Genomic DNA, 19,148 nt, shown 5'->3' with positions numbered 1-19,148 from the left:
CGGTGAGGTTTGAAAAATAAACTCGGAGCAACTCACAACTGTAAACTTTTGCCCACCCCTGTACTTTACATGATAAGGTCTGCAGGAAGGTGAGTCTAAGTCCATATATCTTTTCAAGGACTTATTCAGTCCCCAGCTTCCCCATTCACTGCATCCCGGCGTTCTTGAAAGACGGGCGGGCATAGGGTCACTGGCTGGGCTCCACTCGAGTATCCCAGTAAACCCCGCGGCCCCCAGGGTACCCTGGAAAGGCCGTTGCGCATGCATACTTACGCAGCCTTGGAGACGAGAACTTTGAGGGCGCGCGTTCTCTCGCGCGCTCTCTAGTGGCCTAGAGGGCTGCGCCGACAGAACGAGTGGGCGGGGCCCACGGCGGCGGAAGTTAAGTCACTTCCGGGCTGGGGTGTTTGTTTGGACTGGAGAAGGGAGACGACGGCGAAGCGCGCGTCGAGCGGGGGAGCGGCGCTGCCTGTGGAGATCCGCGGAGGCCGACCGGATTCGTTGGCTGCCGTCCCCGCTGCCGTGCACTGGGTGAGGGATTCTCTCGGGCGGAGCGGCGAGAAGGGTGCGACGGCCCTGGCGGTCGAGGGACAGCACCACGGCGACGGCTGAGGGGCTTAGAGGGTCTCCCGGGTTGGCCACCTAGCCCTGTATCATCTTTATTATTTACCTCTTTCAGCCGAGTATGAGGGACAAGCTTGAATTGACTTACTCTCTTTTTTCTCTAGGAAATGGCCGTCGCTTTTTTTCTCATTGTCATTATTATTTATGATTTGGATCTCGCAGCACTTTATCCGGGTCCTCGGTGGCGCGCGAGGGTTGCCGGGATGGCACTTTATTGCTCCCTCTCCCCTCCCTCCCCCCCCCAGTCCCTTCTCACACACCCCTTCGGTACCCTTTTCCCCTGCCCCCCACGGCCGCCTGGCAACAAAGCTCATTGTTTCTCCCTCACTTTACGCCTGCGCGTCGCCACGCGCAGCCCCTAGTTGCTGCGCGTGCGCGCTCCCGAAGCTGGGATGGGGGAAAAGAAAGGGGCGGAGGGATTGATGGGCTGGCTGGCGTCCTAGGAGAGCTTTCTGCAACGGACCACCAGCCTCTATCTTTCTAATTCCCTTTCTCCCGTTTTTCGCTTTCCTATACTCCTTTATTTCTAGTTATATTGTATCCCATGCTCCAAATAGGAGAGCCTTTGTTGCTGGAAATTCCTACTCCCCAGGAGGATTTTGAGCCACATGAACTTTAAGGGCCCGTCCAATTCATTCTTTGATTCTAGTCACCTTACTTTTAATTTCTACCACTTTGTGCTTACTCCCCACCACCACCAAAAATATATGGCTTATGGTGAAGTTTTCTAAACATCTTCCCGAGTGGTTAGATCGTCGGCCCGCAGACCCAAGTATTGAGGGTTCGATTCCTCGCCAAGGGCAGGTACCTGGGTTGCAGGTTCGATCCCCGGCCGTCCGGGCGCGTGCAAGGAGGCAGGCCGTCGATGTGTCACTTTCACATCGATGTCTCTCTCCCCCGCCGCTCCTTTTCCCCTACTCTCTCTAAAAGTAAACAGGAAAAATATCCTCGAGTCAGGATTACCAAAAAACAAACAACAACAAAAACATTTGTTAAAGCAGCCAGTAGTAGTATTTTCAGTAGTGACTCCAAAAAGAGGCCTTTTCTGCTTCCTTTTGTTGTCTTGTTTTCCCTGCTTTTGCCACCCCGTCATTGCACAGAAACTACAATTTCTACAAGGAATTTGGGATCCAATTTGCCATGGGAGGTGACAGCTGACAGCTTTTGGCATTTACTTTAACAAAAGACAATTCCTATTTTGCTTGTGCTGGCTAGTCTTGTTTTATATCTTAGTGGCATGGTTTTTCACAAATTGTCTTTGAACAATCGATTAGGTGTTAGTTTGCATTTTCATTAAATAGCCTTTGGATTTTCATACCCTTCAGGTTGTGTTCCCAAATAAGAAATGGGTCTCCGTAAGAATTTTATTTTTTCCCCCATAAGAATTTTAAATGAGATTTCAGTGTTTACTATTTGTGCTTCTATTTCCAGTTTATGAACAAGGATATTCAGCATATTAGCCTGTTTATGCTACTAGTTAATTGTGAACTTGACCAAAACTTATTTTCCCCCCCACAAATATGTGTCTATGACAAAAGAAAATAGGTAATTCTGCAAAAATTATAGCGTATTTATCTGTTTCTTTAAGGGATGAGAATTAGGCGGTAGAGGCTTACTGTAATGGTTAAAGGGCTTGGTGGGAGCTTGGCTGCTTTTATTATAGTATGTCGCATGTTGTTCCTCAAGAGCTCAACTGAGGTAGGTAATCTCTGCCCTATTTGGGACAGAATAAGTTTATGGTAGGTGGTTTTTTTTCCAATAAGTATTCTGCATCTTCAGGTTTACCCCTTTATGACTAGAGAGAGATGCTCCAGTTTTAATTAAAAAAAAAAAAAAAAAAATTATAAAAAGTCTGCTGTTAGCACAGCAATTTTGTGGGTATTGTGGGAGATGAAAGAAGATAGAAAATAAGGCCCCTACCTCTTTCCTTTTGTACTTTTACATATTATTGTAATTTTCAAACTATTTTCACATTTATAATCGTAACAACCTTGAAATAAGCAGAACAAGTTTTATCTTGCCCATTTTGAAATTGAGGACAGAAGCTTGAAAGGCTATTCTTATTCTATTAGGCACATACTTCTATAGTACTTAGAATTGCCAGGTGTTATTCTAAGTGCTTTTACAAGTATTTAATTTTTACTGTCACTAAGAGGTAGTACTACCTACTAAAGATAACAAAAGAGGGATGTGAAGTAACTTGCCCAAGGTTCCACAGCTAGTAAGAGCTGGAATTCAAATCCAAGTAGTCCAGAGATTATGTGCTTTTAACCATTATACTGTGCTTCCTGTGGTTTTAGTGACATATCCAGGATCCTGAGGGTGCTTAGTGGTTTATCTGGGATTTGAACCCAGTCCAAGATTAAAGTTGTCCAAGTTACTGCCTTTGTGATCTGGACCACCCTGTTGTACAGATGCCTTCATAGTTTGCATTTGAGCTCTAGCCAGTTTGTTCAGTGGTTAGAGCCTCAGCCCGTGGACTGAAGAGTGCTCCGTTTGATTCTGGCCTAGGGCACATATCTTGGTTGCAGGCTAGATCCCTAGCCCCAGTCTGGGTGGGTGAAAGGGGTAGGCAATTGATGTGTCTCTCTTACAGTGATGTTTCTCTGCCTACCCCCCAAAAAAAGCAATGGAAAAAAATATCCTCAAGTGAGGATAAAAAAAATAGTTTGCATTTTGTACAGTCTAAGGTTCAATTCCAGTAATTCAGTCTTTTCCCCCCTTAATTTGTCATTGTTTAGAACTGTGCTGCCCAGTGAGATAGCTGTGTCTGTTGAGCACTTGAAATACAGCAGGTGCAACTAAAGAACTAAATTTTTAATTGTGTTGAATTTTAATTCATTTAAATTTAAGTAGTCACACGTAGCTAATGGTTACTACATTGGATGGTGTGGTTCAGAAGTTTGAATTGCTTCTGCTGCTTATTTTTTTGATGATTTTAGAGAAATGAAGGGAGAGAGAGAGAGAAGCATCAATGTGAGAGAGAAACATTGATCACCCGCCTCCATTGCCTCCTGCACAGGCTCCTGCTGGGAATCGAACCTGTAACCCGGCCTGTGTCCTGACCGGGAATCTAACCCACCACCTTTTGGTGTAAAGGACAACACTCCAACCAACTGAAACACACCGACCAGAGCTCTGCTTCTTATTTTTTGTATCAGTTTTTATAAATAAGGATGATTTCTGATATGCTTTGAGTTTTATCAGCAGTGATGATAGGTAGTGCTGGGCAATCCTTACTCTTACCTTTACCTCATGTCATCACCCTTGTTACATTGCAGTTTAGATTAGGGTTATAGTCTTTGATTGGGAATTTTCTGTGACGTTATTTCACTCCTATAGGTTTTTGGACATAGGATTTTTACCTAATACCTTGCTCTAGAAACCTTTAATTGCTCTAAATGTTTAATAAGCACCAAGATAGATAATACTGTTAAGTGTCAGGCTTTCTGCTTAAGTACTATTATTGATATCCATTTATAGATGGAGAACCTGAGACACAGAGAGGTTAAGTAACTTGCCCATGGTGTCTAGAACTCATCATTTTAATCATTACTTTATACTGTCAAACATTAAACAAAAATTCAACGCTGCTCACAGACTTCTGAATGGAAAATGTACTGATGCAAAATTTCTTTATCCTCTCTTAACTGCTGAAGAGACAACTAGTGTACTAAAATATACATAAATATATGTATATGCAAATAAGGTTAAGGAATCACAATAGTTCAATGTAGAGTCCAACAGAATAAATGAGGGCTGGAGGGAAGTTTCTAAAACTTAAAAGATTTCCATATTTTAAATTTTTGTAGAGAATATAAAAGAATGGACATTGCTGGGCCTCGATGGGTGGCTCATTTGGTTGGAGCGTCATTCCATACAGCAAAAAGGTTGTGGGTTTGATCCCCAGTCAGGGTGCCTACCAGAGGCAACAGGTCAATGTCCGTCCGTCTGTCCATTCCCCCCCCACCACCACCACCTTCCTCTCTTTCTAAAATTAAAACATCTTTCGGTAAGGATTAACAAACCAAAAAAAAGAATGGACATTGCTGGAAAGCATTATGTGTAAGATGCATTGAGGGGGGGAGGTTCTGCTGAAGGTATAAGTTTGTAGGTTGAAAGTGCTAGGCAGCATTAATAGGAAAAACTGTTCTCACCTAACCAAAATCTGGTGAAATTTCTGAATTTAAGTGTTAGGCTCTTAGCTAAATAGGATATTTACAAAAGAAAGAAAATTAGTTTTTTACAACAGTGAAAGCTGGAATACTTGTAGATTATTGACAGAAGTCTAAATCTGTCCCACTTATTCAAATATAAAGGCAAAAAACTTGCAGCGGCTTAGAAATATATTATCAGGTAACCTGTAGAAGAACTATTAAACCAAAACAGAGATGTCAAGTTAGGGGAAGATGATGAATAAAAATTCTTTAACAAGATTCATACTGTAAGGGAAAACGTAATAGTGTCAATCTAACAGTGCTAAGTTATTTCCACAAAACTCAGGAGATGGGGTGTGGGGGAGGAAGTTGGTAAGTAAAATCATTCTAAAGGTCTTGCCTTGTCTGGGAGCAGGGACTGGGTTAGGTATACTGAAGAAGGAAAAGCATTCTGAATGTCTTGAATTGGATAGGGGTGTATAGAATATTTTTTTAATTGACAGGAAAGTATTTAAATATTTAAGTATTTAACTTGACAATAGATGTAGGTTATATCATTATGCTGTACACCTTAAACAGTGCTGATATCAGTTATATCTCAAACTGGAAAAAAATAACTGATTCCTCAGTAGTTTGTAAGTCACAGAAAATAAAGTATTTTTTGAAATCCATTTAAAAGAGGAAAATAAACACTACAGGAATAGAGTGTAAAAAGAAGCCAAATAGGAAATTGTGATGGAAGACATAAAGTCAAACCAAACATCAGTTATAAAAAATGTTAATTCCCTGTGAGAGATTATTTGGGTCAAATAATGTAACTTATAGTCGAGAACTTGATTTAAGTCGCTTTCAGAATCTGCCAGATGAAGTAAAAAAGATCAATGTAATTATACATACATACATATATACATATATACATATGTGTATACATATACATACATATATACATATATACATACATATATATGTATATATGTATGTAATTTATGTACATATATATATAATTTATGTACCTTAGAAATAGAAACATTTTCCCTTTAGGCCCAAGGAACATTTTGCAAAAATCAATTAGAGTCGTCTGCAAACAAAACTAATAAATCCCAAAAAGTAAAGGCTTTTCTGGCTACATTTTATAACGTAATAAAACTAGAAATTAGGGCATCAAAAGGTAACCAAAAGAACTTTAGCTGCTTTGAAATTAAGAAAAATATTCTTCCAAGTGTGTGGTTCATTATAAATTAAATAATTCGTAATTACCTAAAATTGATAACTATATTCTATATAAAAACTTCTGGGGAAAAACTTCTAGGGATATAAGTGAAAAGTAGAAAATAAACAATTTGAAATTCAACAAAGAGCAAAAAATTGGCTGAAATCAGTAGAATAGAAGGAAAAATAAAACTGAAATTAATAAAATAAAGACAAGTAAAAAAGATTGATAAAACCAAGAGCAGGAGTGTTATTAAAGCTGAATTATTTAGTAGGTAATCCATTTAAAACTCAGAAGATACAACAAAAATCTCTCTAGCCACCTAGTTCTTCTTCCTGAAGGCAACCAGTTTTCTGTATGGGTTTGTTTATTTCTTATTTTATTATTTTTTAAAAATGTCTTTATTGATTTCAGAGAGGAAGGGAGAGATAGATAGAAACATCAGTGATGAGAGAGAATCATTGATGGGCTGCCTCCTGCACGGCCCCCCACTGGGGAAGGAGTCCACAACCCCGTCATGTGCCCTGACTGGGAATTGAACCTTGATCTCCTGGATCATAGGTCAATGCTCAACCGCTGAGCAACACTCGGCCGGGCTCTGTGTTGGGTTTTTGTTGTTGTTTTTTAATCCTCGCCTGAAGATACGGTTTTCATCTATGAGAGAGAGAGAGAGAAAAACCTCTATCGGTTGCCTCACACACACTCACCCGCCAGGGATTGAACCTGCAACCTGGGTATGTGCCCTGACCAGGAGTCAATCTTCGACCCTTTGGTGCATGGGACAACATTCTAACCACTGAGCAACATCAGCTAGGGCTTCAGTTGTTTACTTAACAGCTCTTACTGAACTGTAATTCACATACCATGCAATTTACCCATCTAAAGTGTGCATTGGAGTATTCAGTATATTTACAGTTGTGCATCTATCACCACAGTCAGTTATAGAACATTTTCATTACTCAAAAATAAACCATGTACCCTTAGCTGTCATTGCAATATGTAGTCCTTTGTGACTGACTTCTTTCATGTACCATGTTTTCATTGTTTATGATATAACTTATCAAGTATTTCATTTCTTTTTACTGTTGAGTAGTATTCCATTGTATGAATATACCATGTTGTATTTATCCATTTATCAGCTGTATGTACTTGGATTGTATACATTTTTTTGGCTATTAAAAATAATACTGCTGTTATCTTAGCCAGTATGGCTCAGTTGGTTGAACGTCATCCTGTGCACCAAAAGATTGCTGGTTTGATTCCTGGTCAGAGCGCATGCCTGGGTTGTGGGCTGGATCCCTGATTGGGGTGCATGTGGGAGGCAGCCGATCAATGTTTCTCTCTCTTTCTCCCTCGCCCTTCCTCTCTCTAAAATCAATAAAAACATTTTTAAGTATATACACACACACACACACACATATATACACACATATGTATGTATATATGTGTATACATATGTATATATGTGTGTGTGTGTGTGTATATAAAAGACTGGGCTGACCATTTGTGTACATGTTTTTGTGTAGATATGTATTTTGTAGCTATTCTAGTGTAAAGTGGTATATCATTGTGGTTTTGATTGCATTTCCCAGATGGTTAATGATTTCAGTATCTCTTTAGTTTGTTGACTATTTATATGTCCTTTGGAAAACTGTCTATTCAGTCCTTTGCCCATTTTTAAATTGGGTTGTCTTTTTATTACTGAATTGCAGTAGTTTTTTTGTTTTGTTTGTTTAATATGTCTTGATTTCAGAGAGAGGGGCCTCCTGCACGCCTCCTACTGAGGATCAAGCCCAAAACCCAGGCATGTGCCCTAACCAGGAATTGAACCTCAATCTCCTGGACCATAGTTTGATGCTCAACTGCCTAGCCACGCCAGCTGGGCACAGTAGTGTTTTATATATTCTAGGTACAAGTCTCTAATCAGATATGATTTGCTTCTCAATTTCTTTTATATCCTTTCAGAGATTCTCTGCATTTGTAAACTATGAAAACATGCAGACCCCCGTCTTTTACATATGAATTTAGGACAGTAAAACCCCTCTGTATAATAGACTAATTTGGGCAAGGGGTCCATTGAAGCCCGAAGTCCATTATATAATAAAGTAGATTTTTGAATGCATATGTTAAAAAATGGACAAATTACTTAATTTACCTGTTTTTACTTCTGTAGACACTTTTGTGTAATTTATGTATGAGAAATTTAACTTCACAGAAAAGTTTTCTTGTATGTATTAAATTTTAAATATATACTGAATACATCTAGTAAATGCGTGCGTTCACCAGTCACCATGAGTAAACAAATGCACATGTTGAGGCGTCAGAACATCGGCTGCATGAAGTAAAACTGCTGCAGAGCTCTAGCCAGTTTGGTTCAGTGGTTAGAGCCATGGGCCCCAGGGTCCTGGGTTCAGTTACCTGTCAAAGGCACGTACCTTGTTTGCAGGCTCGATCCCCAGCCCTGGGAGGCAGCCAATTGATGTTCTCTCTCTCTCTCTCTCTCTCTCTCTCTCTCTCTCTCTCTCTCTCTCTCTCTTTCTCTCTTTCTCTTTCTCCCTCCCCGCTTCCACTCTCTGAAATTAAATGGAAAAAATATCCTCAGGTGAGGATTTAAAAAAAAACTGCTGTAGAAAGTCATTCAACTTGACAACAGAACAGAACCAATTACCACTGGGGATGCAGTGTGATCACATGCTAATAATTTGCATTAATCATTGTTTAAGAGTGGTGACTCTTGGATTTAAATATATAGACTATGGTCATAGGTATGAAATATTTATGTCAATGAAATTACTACAGTGTTTTTTCCAAAATATGGCCTATTCACTAAAATTTGTTAAAAATAACAGTGAATTCATAACCAAATAAGTAACCTATTAATTTAATTATAAGCAAATCTTGGTTAAAAACATTTTAAAATTAACAGAGTGTTCATTTTCATATATGACATAAGGACCAGAAATTTTGTTAGTTAAATCCGAAGTCCGTTACATTGAGGTCTGAAAAAGTGAGGGTTTACTGTACACTCACTGTTCTGCAGATTGCAAAGCTGAAATCTTTTCTTCTAAATCCCTGGTAGGCCTAATCAAGGAAAAGAGGAACGTAACATCAAATTGGTTATGAAACAAAAGAAATTAGAATTGTTACATTCTGTGCAAAGTACATTCTTTGTCATTTTATAACAAAATTGAAATTCTGGAGAAAATAAAATTTTAGTGAAATGTAAATCACCATAATTAACCAAAGAGGTAGGAAATCTGAATAGATCAATCATAACAAGAAAAAACACAATTAAATCTTGTTAAAGATACTAGTTTTAAGTATTTGAGATTTTACAAATTTATTTTAAAGGTCTTTTTCCCAGCAATTGTTAGTTTTGGCTTAACTAAACTATTATAAAAATTCTCTTAAAAAAAAAAAAAAGATGTACTAGTTTAAATCATACCAAGTCCATATGATTTTAGATTCCTTTACCTTAAGGAATCACATAGTTTTTGTTATTCAAACTATTCAAGGATGGAAATCTTCTAGTTTATTTATGTTTAAAAGCTATTTTCTGCAGGGGTCTAGCATTCTGAGGTTGCAGTTATTTTCTTTCAGTGTAGTCTTTTCATTATTTTTGAAAAGCAGCTGATTTTTCTTGTCACTTCTTAAAAAATGTTTGTTGATTTGTTTTTTGTTTTACTTTTAAGAATTCTCTGATATTCTGCCATTTGACTATATAATGTTTCATGATTTGTTTGTATCTTTGAGATTCTTGGGCTTCTTAAACATGTTGGTTGTTGTCTTCCATTAAATCTGGAATAATCAGATCCTGCCTCTGCCCCTACATTACTTGAACCCTTTTTGTATTTTCCATCTTTTTGTCTTTGATGTTTTCTGGATAATCTTTTATCTTCCAGTTCTTCTGCTCATTTTTTATTTATGTTGTGATTTCAGTATATCTAGAAGTTTTATTGTCTCTGTTCCCAATCTATTATGCATTTTTTTTATTTTTATATGTGTGTGTGTGTGTGTGTGTGTGTGTATAAATAAATGTCTTTTCAGGGAGAGAAAGGGAGAGGGAGAGAGAAAGATAGAAGCGTCAATGATGAGAGAGTCATTGATCGGCTGCCTCCTGCACACCCCCTACTGGGGATTGAGCACGCAACATGGGCATCAAGCCCACAACCTGGGCATGTGCCCTGGCTGGCAATCAAACTGTGATCTCCTGGATCATAGTTCAGTGTTCAACTGCTGAGCTACGCTGACTGGGCCAAGTTGCAGAATTTAATAAAATTCTAGTCAGACTATTATAGACAAAATTATTCTAAAGTTTTTATGAAGAATAAATATGCAAGCTTTTCCAAAACCCCAAAGAAAGGTGGGGAAAGGAGTTGTGCTACTAGATACAAAAACTTACTGAAACGCTAGTGTAAACCCTCTAGTAACTTTTTATTTCAATTATTGTAGTTTTCAACTCCAGAGTTTCTGTTTGGTTTCTTTTTTTTTATAATTTTTCTCTATTGGTATTCTCGTTTTGATGAAACATCATTCGTCTGGTTTCCTTTAGTTCTCTGTATGTGGTTTCCTTTAGCTCTTTGAACATACTTAAAATACCTAATTAAAGTCTATGTCTAGTAAGTCCAATGTGTGGACTTCCTCAGGGACAGTTTCTTTTTTTCCTGTGTATAATCCATATTTTCCTATTTCTTTGCATCCCTTGTAATTTTTATTGAAAACTGGACATTTTGAATATTATAATGTGGCAGCTCTGGAAACCAGATTTTCCCCTTCTCCCCAGGGTTGTTCTCCTTGTTGTAGTTGTTTCTTTAGTGACTTTGCCAAACTAATTTTGTACAACGTTGTAATTTTTTGTGTGTGTGGCCATTGAAGTCTGTTCCATTAGCTTAGTGGTCAGCTGGTTATTTAAAAGAGATTTACCTAAATACTTGTGAACAAACACAAAACTCCCCAGTCTTTGCAGATGGGCTCATGTGTATGTTGAGGCACATCTTCAACATTCAGGCAGTTTACAACTCTTTCTTAGCCTTCACTTTATGTGCAAAACCTGAAGGTCAGCCAGAGAGGTGAGATTGTAGGGTCTTCTCAGGTCTTTTCCCAAAGCATCTCCTTCACCAGCCATTCCTCCCAAGCTTTTCGCTTTGTCTGTTTTTTTGTTGCAACTATTATTTCTTTCCCTAGGCAGCATTGGCTACTACTACATTTGGCTTTATGTTTTGAACATATTGCAGTCACTATGATTTTGCACTTTAAAATCATAAACCTTATGGTATTTGAATTATATATTCAATTTTTTTAAATAGCAAACACAAAATGGAAGCAACTATGAAGAGTGTGGTCTAAGAAGAGTCAAGAACAGGTCATAGAAGAAAATAAAAATCAAAAACATCACCTTATATTAAAATATCTTGAGTTAAATAATTGTAAGTCTGTTGACTTTCTAAAAGTAAATGATCTTTACCCCTCTGACTCTCACTTGACTGACTGTAGCCAGAAATCTGGTCAGCAGTTCGTCCTTCCCTTAGCTGTCTAAGGTATAAGATTAGTGTCCAGGCTCCAAGTTCATTCTTGTTTCAGTTATGATTTGCTTCCCAAATATTGCACGAGACAGTAATTTCATTTACTTAAACTTCATAGATTCTTTCACTGGGATCTGTACCAAATCCACAGGTTGTTTGATGACATGCTAATGGGCAAAAAACTGAGCTAAGGCCTTGTCAAATCAGGGGTTGGGTCACTTTTCCTAAGCATTGTTTATATTTTATTTGTTTCTGGTTGGCATCAAACAAGGAGGAAGTTCCTTGGGATTCCCAGACTATAGAATTTCCGGAAGCAGATTTTTCATTGTTTTACACAAACTTGTGCTCATAAAATGCATGGAAAACATTTTTCTTAAAATTTTTTGCATTTGTATGTAGGTCTACACTGGTCACCTGAAAGCGTATTTTAAAACAACATATTTCTAAATGGACATATCTCACAGAGTTGCTACCTAATAACTATTCAACTATTAAGTATTGATTATCCTATACTCTACTAAACATGGTTTTTGCTGGGGTTTTTGTTTTTTAATCCTCACCCAAAGATATTTTTTCATTGCTTTTCAGAGAGATTAGAAGAGGGAGAGAGAGAGAGAAAGAGGAAGGGGGAGAGAGGGAGAGAGAGAAAGAGAAACATTAATGTGAGAGAGAAGCATTGACTGGTTGCCTCCTGCACTCTCCCTGACAAGCCGGGGATCAAGCTTGCAACCAAAGCTCGGCCGGAATCAAACCGGGAACCCATTATTCTGCAGGCCGATGCTCTAACCACTGAGTCAAGCCGGCTAGGGCAATTTTTGCTGTTTTTAATTAAAGTGTAAGTCACTTGTTAATATTTTGGTCTTCTGAAAGGTAGGTTTAATGGGTACAAGTTGGGATAGGATACGTGTTGGGAAAACAATGAAAAGCTGTTATAAATTGGGATGTCTCTGAATATAGTTTAACGATTGATTAATACACAGAGTAAACAAACTTCCATCCAGTTGCAAAACAGGATTCTCCTCTTTTTTTCATAGTATTGCGGTGAATCTTAAATGTAATTCGTGTGAAGATGAGCACATAAATGTTTGATAGCTTGACATAAGAATGAGTATTTGCCCTGGCGCATATAGCTCAGTGGTTACAGCATTAGCCTGCTCACCAAAGAAAGGGTCACGGATTCTATTCTCAGTCAAGGGCACATGCCTGGGATGCAGGTCGGATCCCCGGCCCTGGTCGGGACATGTGCAGGAAGCAACCAATTGATGTGTGTCATTAATGTTTCTCTCTCTCTCTCACTCATATTCACTCTCACTCTAAAATCAATGGAAAAAATATCCTTGGGTGAGGATTAACCAAAATAAAAAAAGGATGACTAATTTTTTTTAGAGGAACTGGTTGCTTTTTTAAAAAATTTTTTATTTTTTAATCCTCACCTGAGGATATTTTTTTCCATTGCTTTTCAGAGAGGGTGGAAGGGAGGGAGAGAGAAAAACATGGATGTGAGAGAGACACAATTGGTTGTCTCCCACACGCACCCCGGGGATCGAGTCTGCAACTGAGGTATGAGCCTTGGCCAGAATCAAACCCAGGAACCTTCAGTCCACAGGCTGATGCTCTAACCACTGAGCAAAACTGGCTAGGGCCTGATTGCTTTTTAGTCAAACTTGTTATAAAAAATAAAGGATTGCCTGGCCGGGCATGGCTCAGCAGTTCAGCATCGACCTAGGATCCAAGAGATCTCGGTTCAGTTGCTTGTCAGGGCACATGGCCAGGTTGCAGGCTCGATCCCCAATTGGAGGGCGTGCAGGAGGCAGCTGATTAATGATGATTCTCTCATCATTGATGTTTCTATCTATCTCTCTCCCTCTCCTTTCCTCTCTGATCAATAAAAATATATTTTAGATAGATAGATGATGGATGGATGGATGGATGTAGATAAAGGATTTATTCAAGATTAATGATAAAAATATCAAAGATATCCATTGTCTGTTTTCTGTCTTGCCTGCTTTCACAGTGCCTCAGTTTCCTAACCCAAATCATGTTTTCTTTTTACCCACACCCTAGCACATAAATCTCAGTCTGTCTCTGCTTCTTTTCATATATATTTATTATATATATACAGACAAAATAACTAGAGCAGACGTTCTCAGTGATTTTTAGTTTGAAGACCTCTTAACAAAACATCAATGCTATTGTTATTAGTATTCAGTATTTGAGAAAATACATGTGTCAGGACCCCCTACCCCCAGGTTAGAGACTAAATTCATATTATATAATAAAAATGATTTCATGTTTGAACTTTTAGCCTGCAATATATCAGTTAGGTTAGATCAAGTTATCACCTTCAGGCATACCTCAGAGATACTGAAGGTTTGATTCCAGACCACAGTAAAAGCGAGTCTTGCACTAGAGACATTGGTAATCCTTTTGCTGGTTGGGGGGCTTGCCTTAAATTTATAAAAATCGAAACACCTATGGAGCTTAATAAAACAAGGTATGACTCTATTGGGTATAAGAAACCAACTGACTAGACCTGCATTTGATATTACTTTTACTCACTTAAAAAGAGATGAGATGGTAAAGAGGTGGTGGTTGCACAAAGAGGTTGGATGCCTGAAACTCATTGTACAGTGGGGAAATCCAGACATGAACCCGCAGATAAAGCAGATATAATGACCTTTGAACAAGACAGGTTAGAGACACTGACCTCCCACAGTCGAAATCTGTGTGTAACTATAATTCGTCCTCCACATACTTGGAGTCCCAACTTCAGAGTGACCCTTCAACAACAGGGCTTTGAACTGTGTTGGCCAATTGAACTGCAGTAAATTGAAAAAAAAATCCATGTATAAGTTTGAGCTCATACAGTTCAAATCATATTGTTCAAGGGTCAACTGTAGAGTGGGCTATGAAGTCCAAGAGATCCAGCACTATATCTTAGGACAGAGGAACTAAGGTTATTAAAAATTTGTTAGTTTTTACTTTCAATCTCTGGGCTTTTTAATATTATTTTTTAAAGTATTTGTTTTTTATAATGCCACTTGATGACTTAAGTCTTCCAGGTCATGCTTGTTTTATAAAGCAAGAGATATCTAATACTTTTAAAAATTGGGTGGTTTGGGGATTCCATTTAAGCAATTGATTACCGTTGCTTACTGTTACATTAGGTGAATCTAGGTTGTACTCAGCTATTTCTTAAGCATTAAAATCATTTGTGAAGCCCTCACTGATTTGGCTCAGTGCTTAGAGTGTCGGCCCACGGACTGAAAGGTCCTGGGTTCGATTCCAGCCAAGGGCACGTACCTGGGTTGCAGGCTAGATCCCAACCCCAGTCCGGGCATGCGTGGGAGGCAACCAGTCGATGCATCTCTCTATCAATGTTTCTCTCTCTCTCTCTCTCTCTCTCTCCCCCCCTTCCACTCCCTCTGTAAAGCAATGGAAAAAAATATTCTTGGGTAAGGATTAAAAAATAATAAAATAAAAATCATTTGTGAAAAATGGAGCTTTCTAATTGCTTGATTTATTATATATGTTTATATATTGTGTGCATCTGCCCTGACCCAGCGACTCAGTTGGTTGGAGTATCCTCCTGTACACAGAAAGGTTTCGGGTTTGGTTCCTGGTTGGGGCTGGTACGGGAAGCAACCAGTTGATGTTTCTCTTTCACACTGATGTTTTCCCTCTCTCTCCCTCTCTCAAATTAATAAACATGCATATGTATCATGTGCATCTAACACTTAACCTTGATGCCTGGTGATAATGAATGCTCACCAAGAAAAAAATGATGAAATTAACTGTACTTTTTTTTAAGGTTAAAAACGACAACTAACGCCAACCATGAAAGATCCAAGTCGCAGCAGTACTAGCCCAAGCATCATCAATGAAGATGTGATTATTAACGGTCATTCTCATGAAGATGACAATCCATTTGCAGAGTACATGTGGATGGAAAATGAAGAAGAATTCAACAGACAAGTTAGTTTTATGTACAAAGATGTTCTTTTTTGTACCCCATGACAACCCTCAAATAATGTAACTGTGTTTATTCCTTAAATGTGTTTTTTAATCCGGTCCCGTATATATTAAATATATGGATTTATGCGCCGCCACTCCTATTTTATCTGGATGCTGATTACCACCAGGTTAGGTGAGCTTTTTTCAGGGTTCCACCCCTTAGATTCTGATTCAGGTGGACTAGGGTGTAGCCTGGGAAACTTGTTTTTTAAAAGCTCCCAGATGGTTTCAGTGAGCAATTAGATTTGGAAACCACTGCCTTACACCAATCCTATTGCTCTCTTGCAATGAAAATGAAGAGAATAGGATTCAGGAGCAGATGGGGACAGGTACTAGGGGGTTTTTCATGAGGTTCTCAGTCTAATCAGCCTGAAAAGCTGACACCACTGTTGTCTTTAGAGAACTCTCCTACATTGATAAGTACTGTCTTTTTATTCCCACATTTCTGGCATCTATTTCCATCTTTGTCACTTCTTCCCTGATTATGGCTTGGGTAATAAGCTTGATTTTGCCATATCCAAAACGGATAATCAAGAGTAAAGTAGTGTAGTCCTATTTCAATGAGAATCAGTTGGGGCATTTTTTTGTTTGTTTTTTTAAATTACTCATGCCCTGACCCTGCCCTCTAAAGATTTTTTCAGTCATTTTGGGTAGGTTTAGGGTTTATATAGTTTTTAAACTATCATAGGTAATTCTGATATGCATTTTTCATTGAGAGCACTCCTTTATTTGTTATTTCTTGCCCTCCACCTTCAGTGGAAAAAAGTATATTCTACTAAGACAAGTAAAAACATTGCAAAACCCTAAACAGTTCTTCCCAGGTGTTATGATAAACATTTTTTTTTCCTTAGTGCAGAAGAGGAACTACGACATTGTCCTTTTAAATAGTTCAAGATATTTCCAGCTGTTCCTAGTGATGTCTTACCAAGTGTGCTGTAAATTATCCTTTATTTATTATAAATCCAGATAGAAGAGGAGTTATGGGAAGAAGAGTTTATTGAACGCTGTTTCCAAGAAATGCTGGAAGAGGAAGAAGAACATGAGTGGTTTATTCCAGCTCGAGATCTCCCACAAACTATGGACCAAATCCAAGACCAATTTAATGACCTTGTTATCAGTGATGGCTCTTCTCTGGAAGATCTTGTGGTAAAAAGTTATTTTTCATCTTTTTAAAACCTAGCTCATCTTTCCCGTAAGTGGAAAAGCGAGCAACTATCTATTTAAGAACAGTTCTACATCTCTCCCCTTTCTGAAATTGTACTGCTTTTTACTATGGAAGCAGAGGCCTCCCAGTCTCACTTATGTGATGGAGTAACTTCTGGTAACACTCTTGAATTAGTCTGAGACTACTAACAGACTTCTTGTCAATGCTTTTAGTTTTGATAACCTTTGCCCTAGGATACATAAATGTCTTAAAGTATTAATCCAAAAGAAGTACACAGTCTGTCCATGTGACCTGCCTATACAAAAGTAGCTTGATGGAGGGGTGTTGCTCTTTAATTTTTGTCTTTAAACATTTGGTGAAATTTGCAAATTTTTATCTGAAAGGTAAAATTTTGGAGATTCCCCCCCCCCCCCCCGAATTCAGGAACGCCAGGATTTTCATTGAGTTAACCCTAACTCCTTTGGGAATTGTGATTTAATAAGGACATCCATAAGCTCTTGGCAGAAAAGAAACCTATTTGTATCTTTAATTATTCTCAGTGTCTCATTGCTGATGTTATATTTATAGTAAAAAGTATTTTTAGGACTTGTCATAACTAGGCATCAGCACTAGAGTAGAACCTAATGAGTCCTTCACTAAAATTAAGATAAAATAATTTAAAGTCAGAACGTTAACCTTTCTGTTCATATTGGCAGTCTCTATTTGCTTCTACAAGGTCTCTGAAATTTACCCTTAAACTCTGAAGTACTTTTGCAATTGTCTTCTGTTCACTGTGCAGTGATTGCCTAACCTGGCTGTGCATCATAATTACCTAGTAAGCATTAAAAACAAAAAGTTCCTCAGCTACATCTCAGAACTGCAGAGTCAATTGTCTAGGCATGTTTATTTTTAAAAAGCACTCCCAGAGGATACTGCCAGCCTACCCCTATCAGGCATTGGGAAACCATTCTTCTAAAGGGCTATATAGAGAACACTGAAAGAATTTTTTTTAGAATTGTCTGTTTGCTTGTTTATTTAATTTTATTTATTTTTTTGAGAGAGGGGAAACATTGATTTGTTCCACTTTTCTTTTATCCTCACCCGAAGAAATTTTTCCATTGCTTTTCAGAGAGTGGAAGGGAGAGAGAGACAGACACACACACATCGATGTAAGAGAGAGACATCGATTAGTTGCCTCCCGCACATGCCCTGACCAGGCTGGGGATGGAGCCTGCAATCAAGGTATGCGCCCTTGGCGGAATGGAACACAAGACCCTTCGGTTCTCAGGCTGACGCTCTAACCACTGAGCAAAATCAGCTAGGCAGTTGTTCCACGTATTTATGCATTCATTGGTTGATTCTTGTATGTGCCCTAACCGGGGATCAAACCTACAACCTTAGTGTATCGAGACGATGCTCTAACCAATTGAGCAACCCAGCCAGGGCTAGAGAACACTGAAATTTAAATTGTGGTATAGCCTTTGTTGCAGTAAATGACCCAGTTGAGCAGATGTGTGATTTGAATAGTCTGTTGGGTTATGCTTGCTTTATGGCTACCTTAGTCACTCCACAAATAATCCTGGTTGCTCTAATGAGTAAAGTCCTTTACTGGGTATGTTATATAACTTTAAACTGGAACCAGTAGAAATTCATTGTCTAGAAACTGGTTTGTTCAACTCAGTCTATTTGAGATTACTTAATTCTTTATTCTTTTATAGCTGTCAAAAGATTATACATTCAAGAACACTGCTTTTTTATTTAAACCTCACACTTTTATATATATTTCCCTTGAGAGAAGGAAGAATATGTCCTGTGCAAGGAAATGGATGTGCATAAATTATGAAACTAAGATGAAATTATTGCTCCAACATGTTTAATATGCTTTGGTCTTAAAGTAAGTTACATAGGGGCCTCAAAATCCGTCTAAAAGCCTTCCAGTGTGCCTACATTTCAGGCCCTTGAATCCATCCTGGTATCTTTTCGCCTTTTTCAACTTACATTCCAAGGTGTGGTAGAAGAAAATTTCCTGCTATTCCCTATATGCTGACGTACCTGCTTAGGAAAGTAAAGATTGAGAGATATAGGATAATAGTGGTACAAGTCTCTAAGGCTCCTAGGGACTTTGGCCCATTCTTTCCCTCACTCATGCAAAAATGGAGTCCCAGAGAGGGTTACTTTGCCAGGCTTAGATAGGAAGTTAGTTAGGGGCAGAGCTGGTGTTCCAACTTAGGTCTTCTGACTCCCCTGTGTAGTTTTCTTTTCCTATTATATACCATGCTTCCTGTGGGAATTAGAATACAGCAATTGTAGAAAGACAACTCCACATTTTTAATGAAGATCTTAAAGTAAAATTAATCTCTAAACAATTCCCCAGTCACTTTAATCATCATTTTAATACTTGCTTAATATTTCTGCATAGAAAGTCATGTATAGTTAAAGGAACAGAATTCCTTGTTCTGTGACATTTTTTTAGTTTA

General features: G+C 38.4%; 2 protein-coding genes across 4 annotated transcripts in view; one reads left to right on the top strand and one right to left on the bottom strand.

Moving 5' to 3' along the window:
• Positions 1-349: 349 nt before the first annotated feature.
• The window catches only part of PAIP2 (poly(A) binding protein interacting protein 2), a 20,104-nt gene continuing 1,305 nt past the window's right edge, over positions 350-19,148 (top strand). The window contains exons 1-3 of the mRNA XM_081134959.1: positions 350-531; positions 15,325-15,488; positions 16,494-16,673. Of these exons, the coding sequence (XP_080991085.1) occupies positions 15,351-15,488; positions 16,494-16,673 (318 nt within the window). The 5' untranslated portion in view covers positions 350-531; positions 15,325-15,350. The remainder of the gene's footprint in view (positions 532-15,324; positions 15,489-16,493; positions 16,674-19,148) is intronic.
• SLC23A1 (solute carrier family 23 member 1) overlaps positions 8,858-19,148 on the bottom strand; it is a 24,225-nt gene continuing 13,934 nt past the window's right edge. The window contains exon 16 of one of the 3 annotated variants that reach the window (XM_081134957.1): positions 8,858-9,072. The gene's annotated coding sequence lies outside the window, so the exon portion shown is untranslated. Of the gene's footprint in view, positions 9,073-14,295; positions 14,333-17,726; positions 18,953-19,148 lie in introns of those variants that run through there. The other 2 variants (XM_081134958.1, XM_081134956.1) reach the window with 2 other exon arrangements.

This window comes from Miniopterus schreibersii, assembly GCF_964146895.1.
Source record: "Miniopterus schreibersii genome assembly, chromosome: 4".
In the NCBI taxonomy this organism is placed as follows: Eukaryota; Metazoa; Chordata; class Mammalia; order Chiroptera; family Miniopteridae; genus Miniopterus; species Miniopterus schreibersii.
This window is presented reverse-complemented; position numbering and strand designations above follow the sequence as displayed.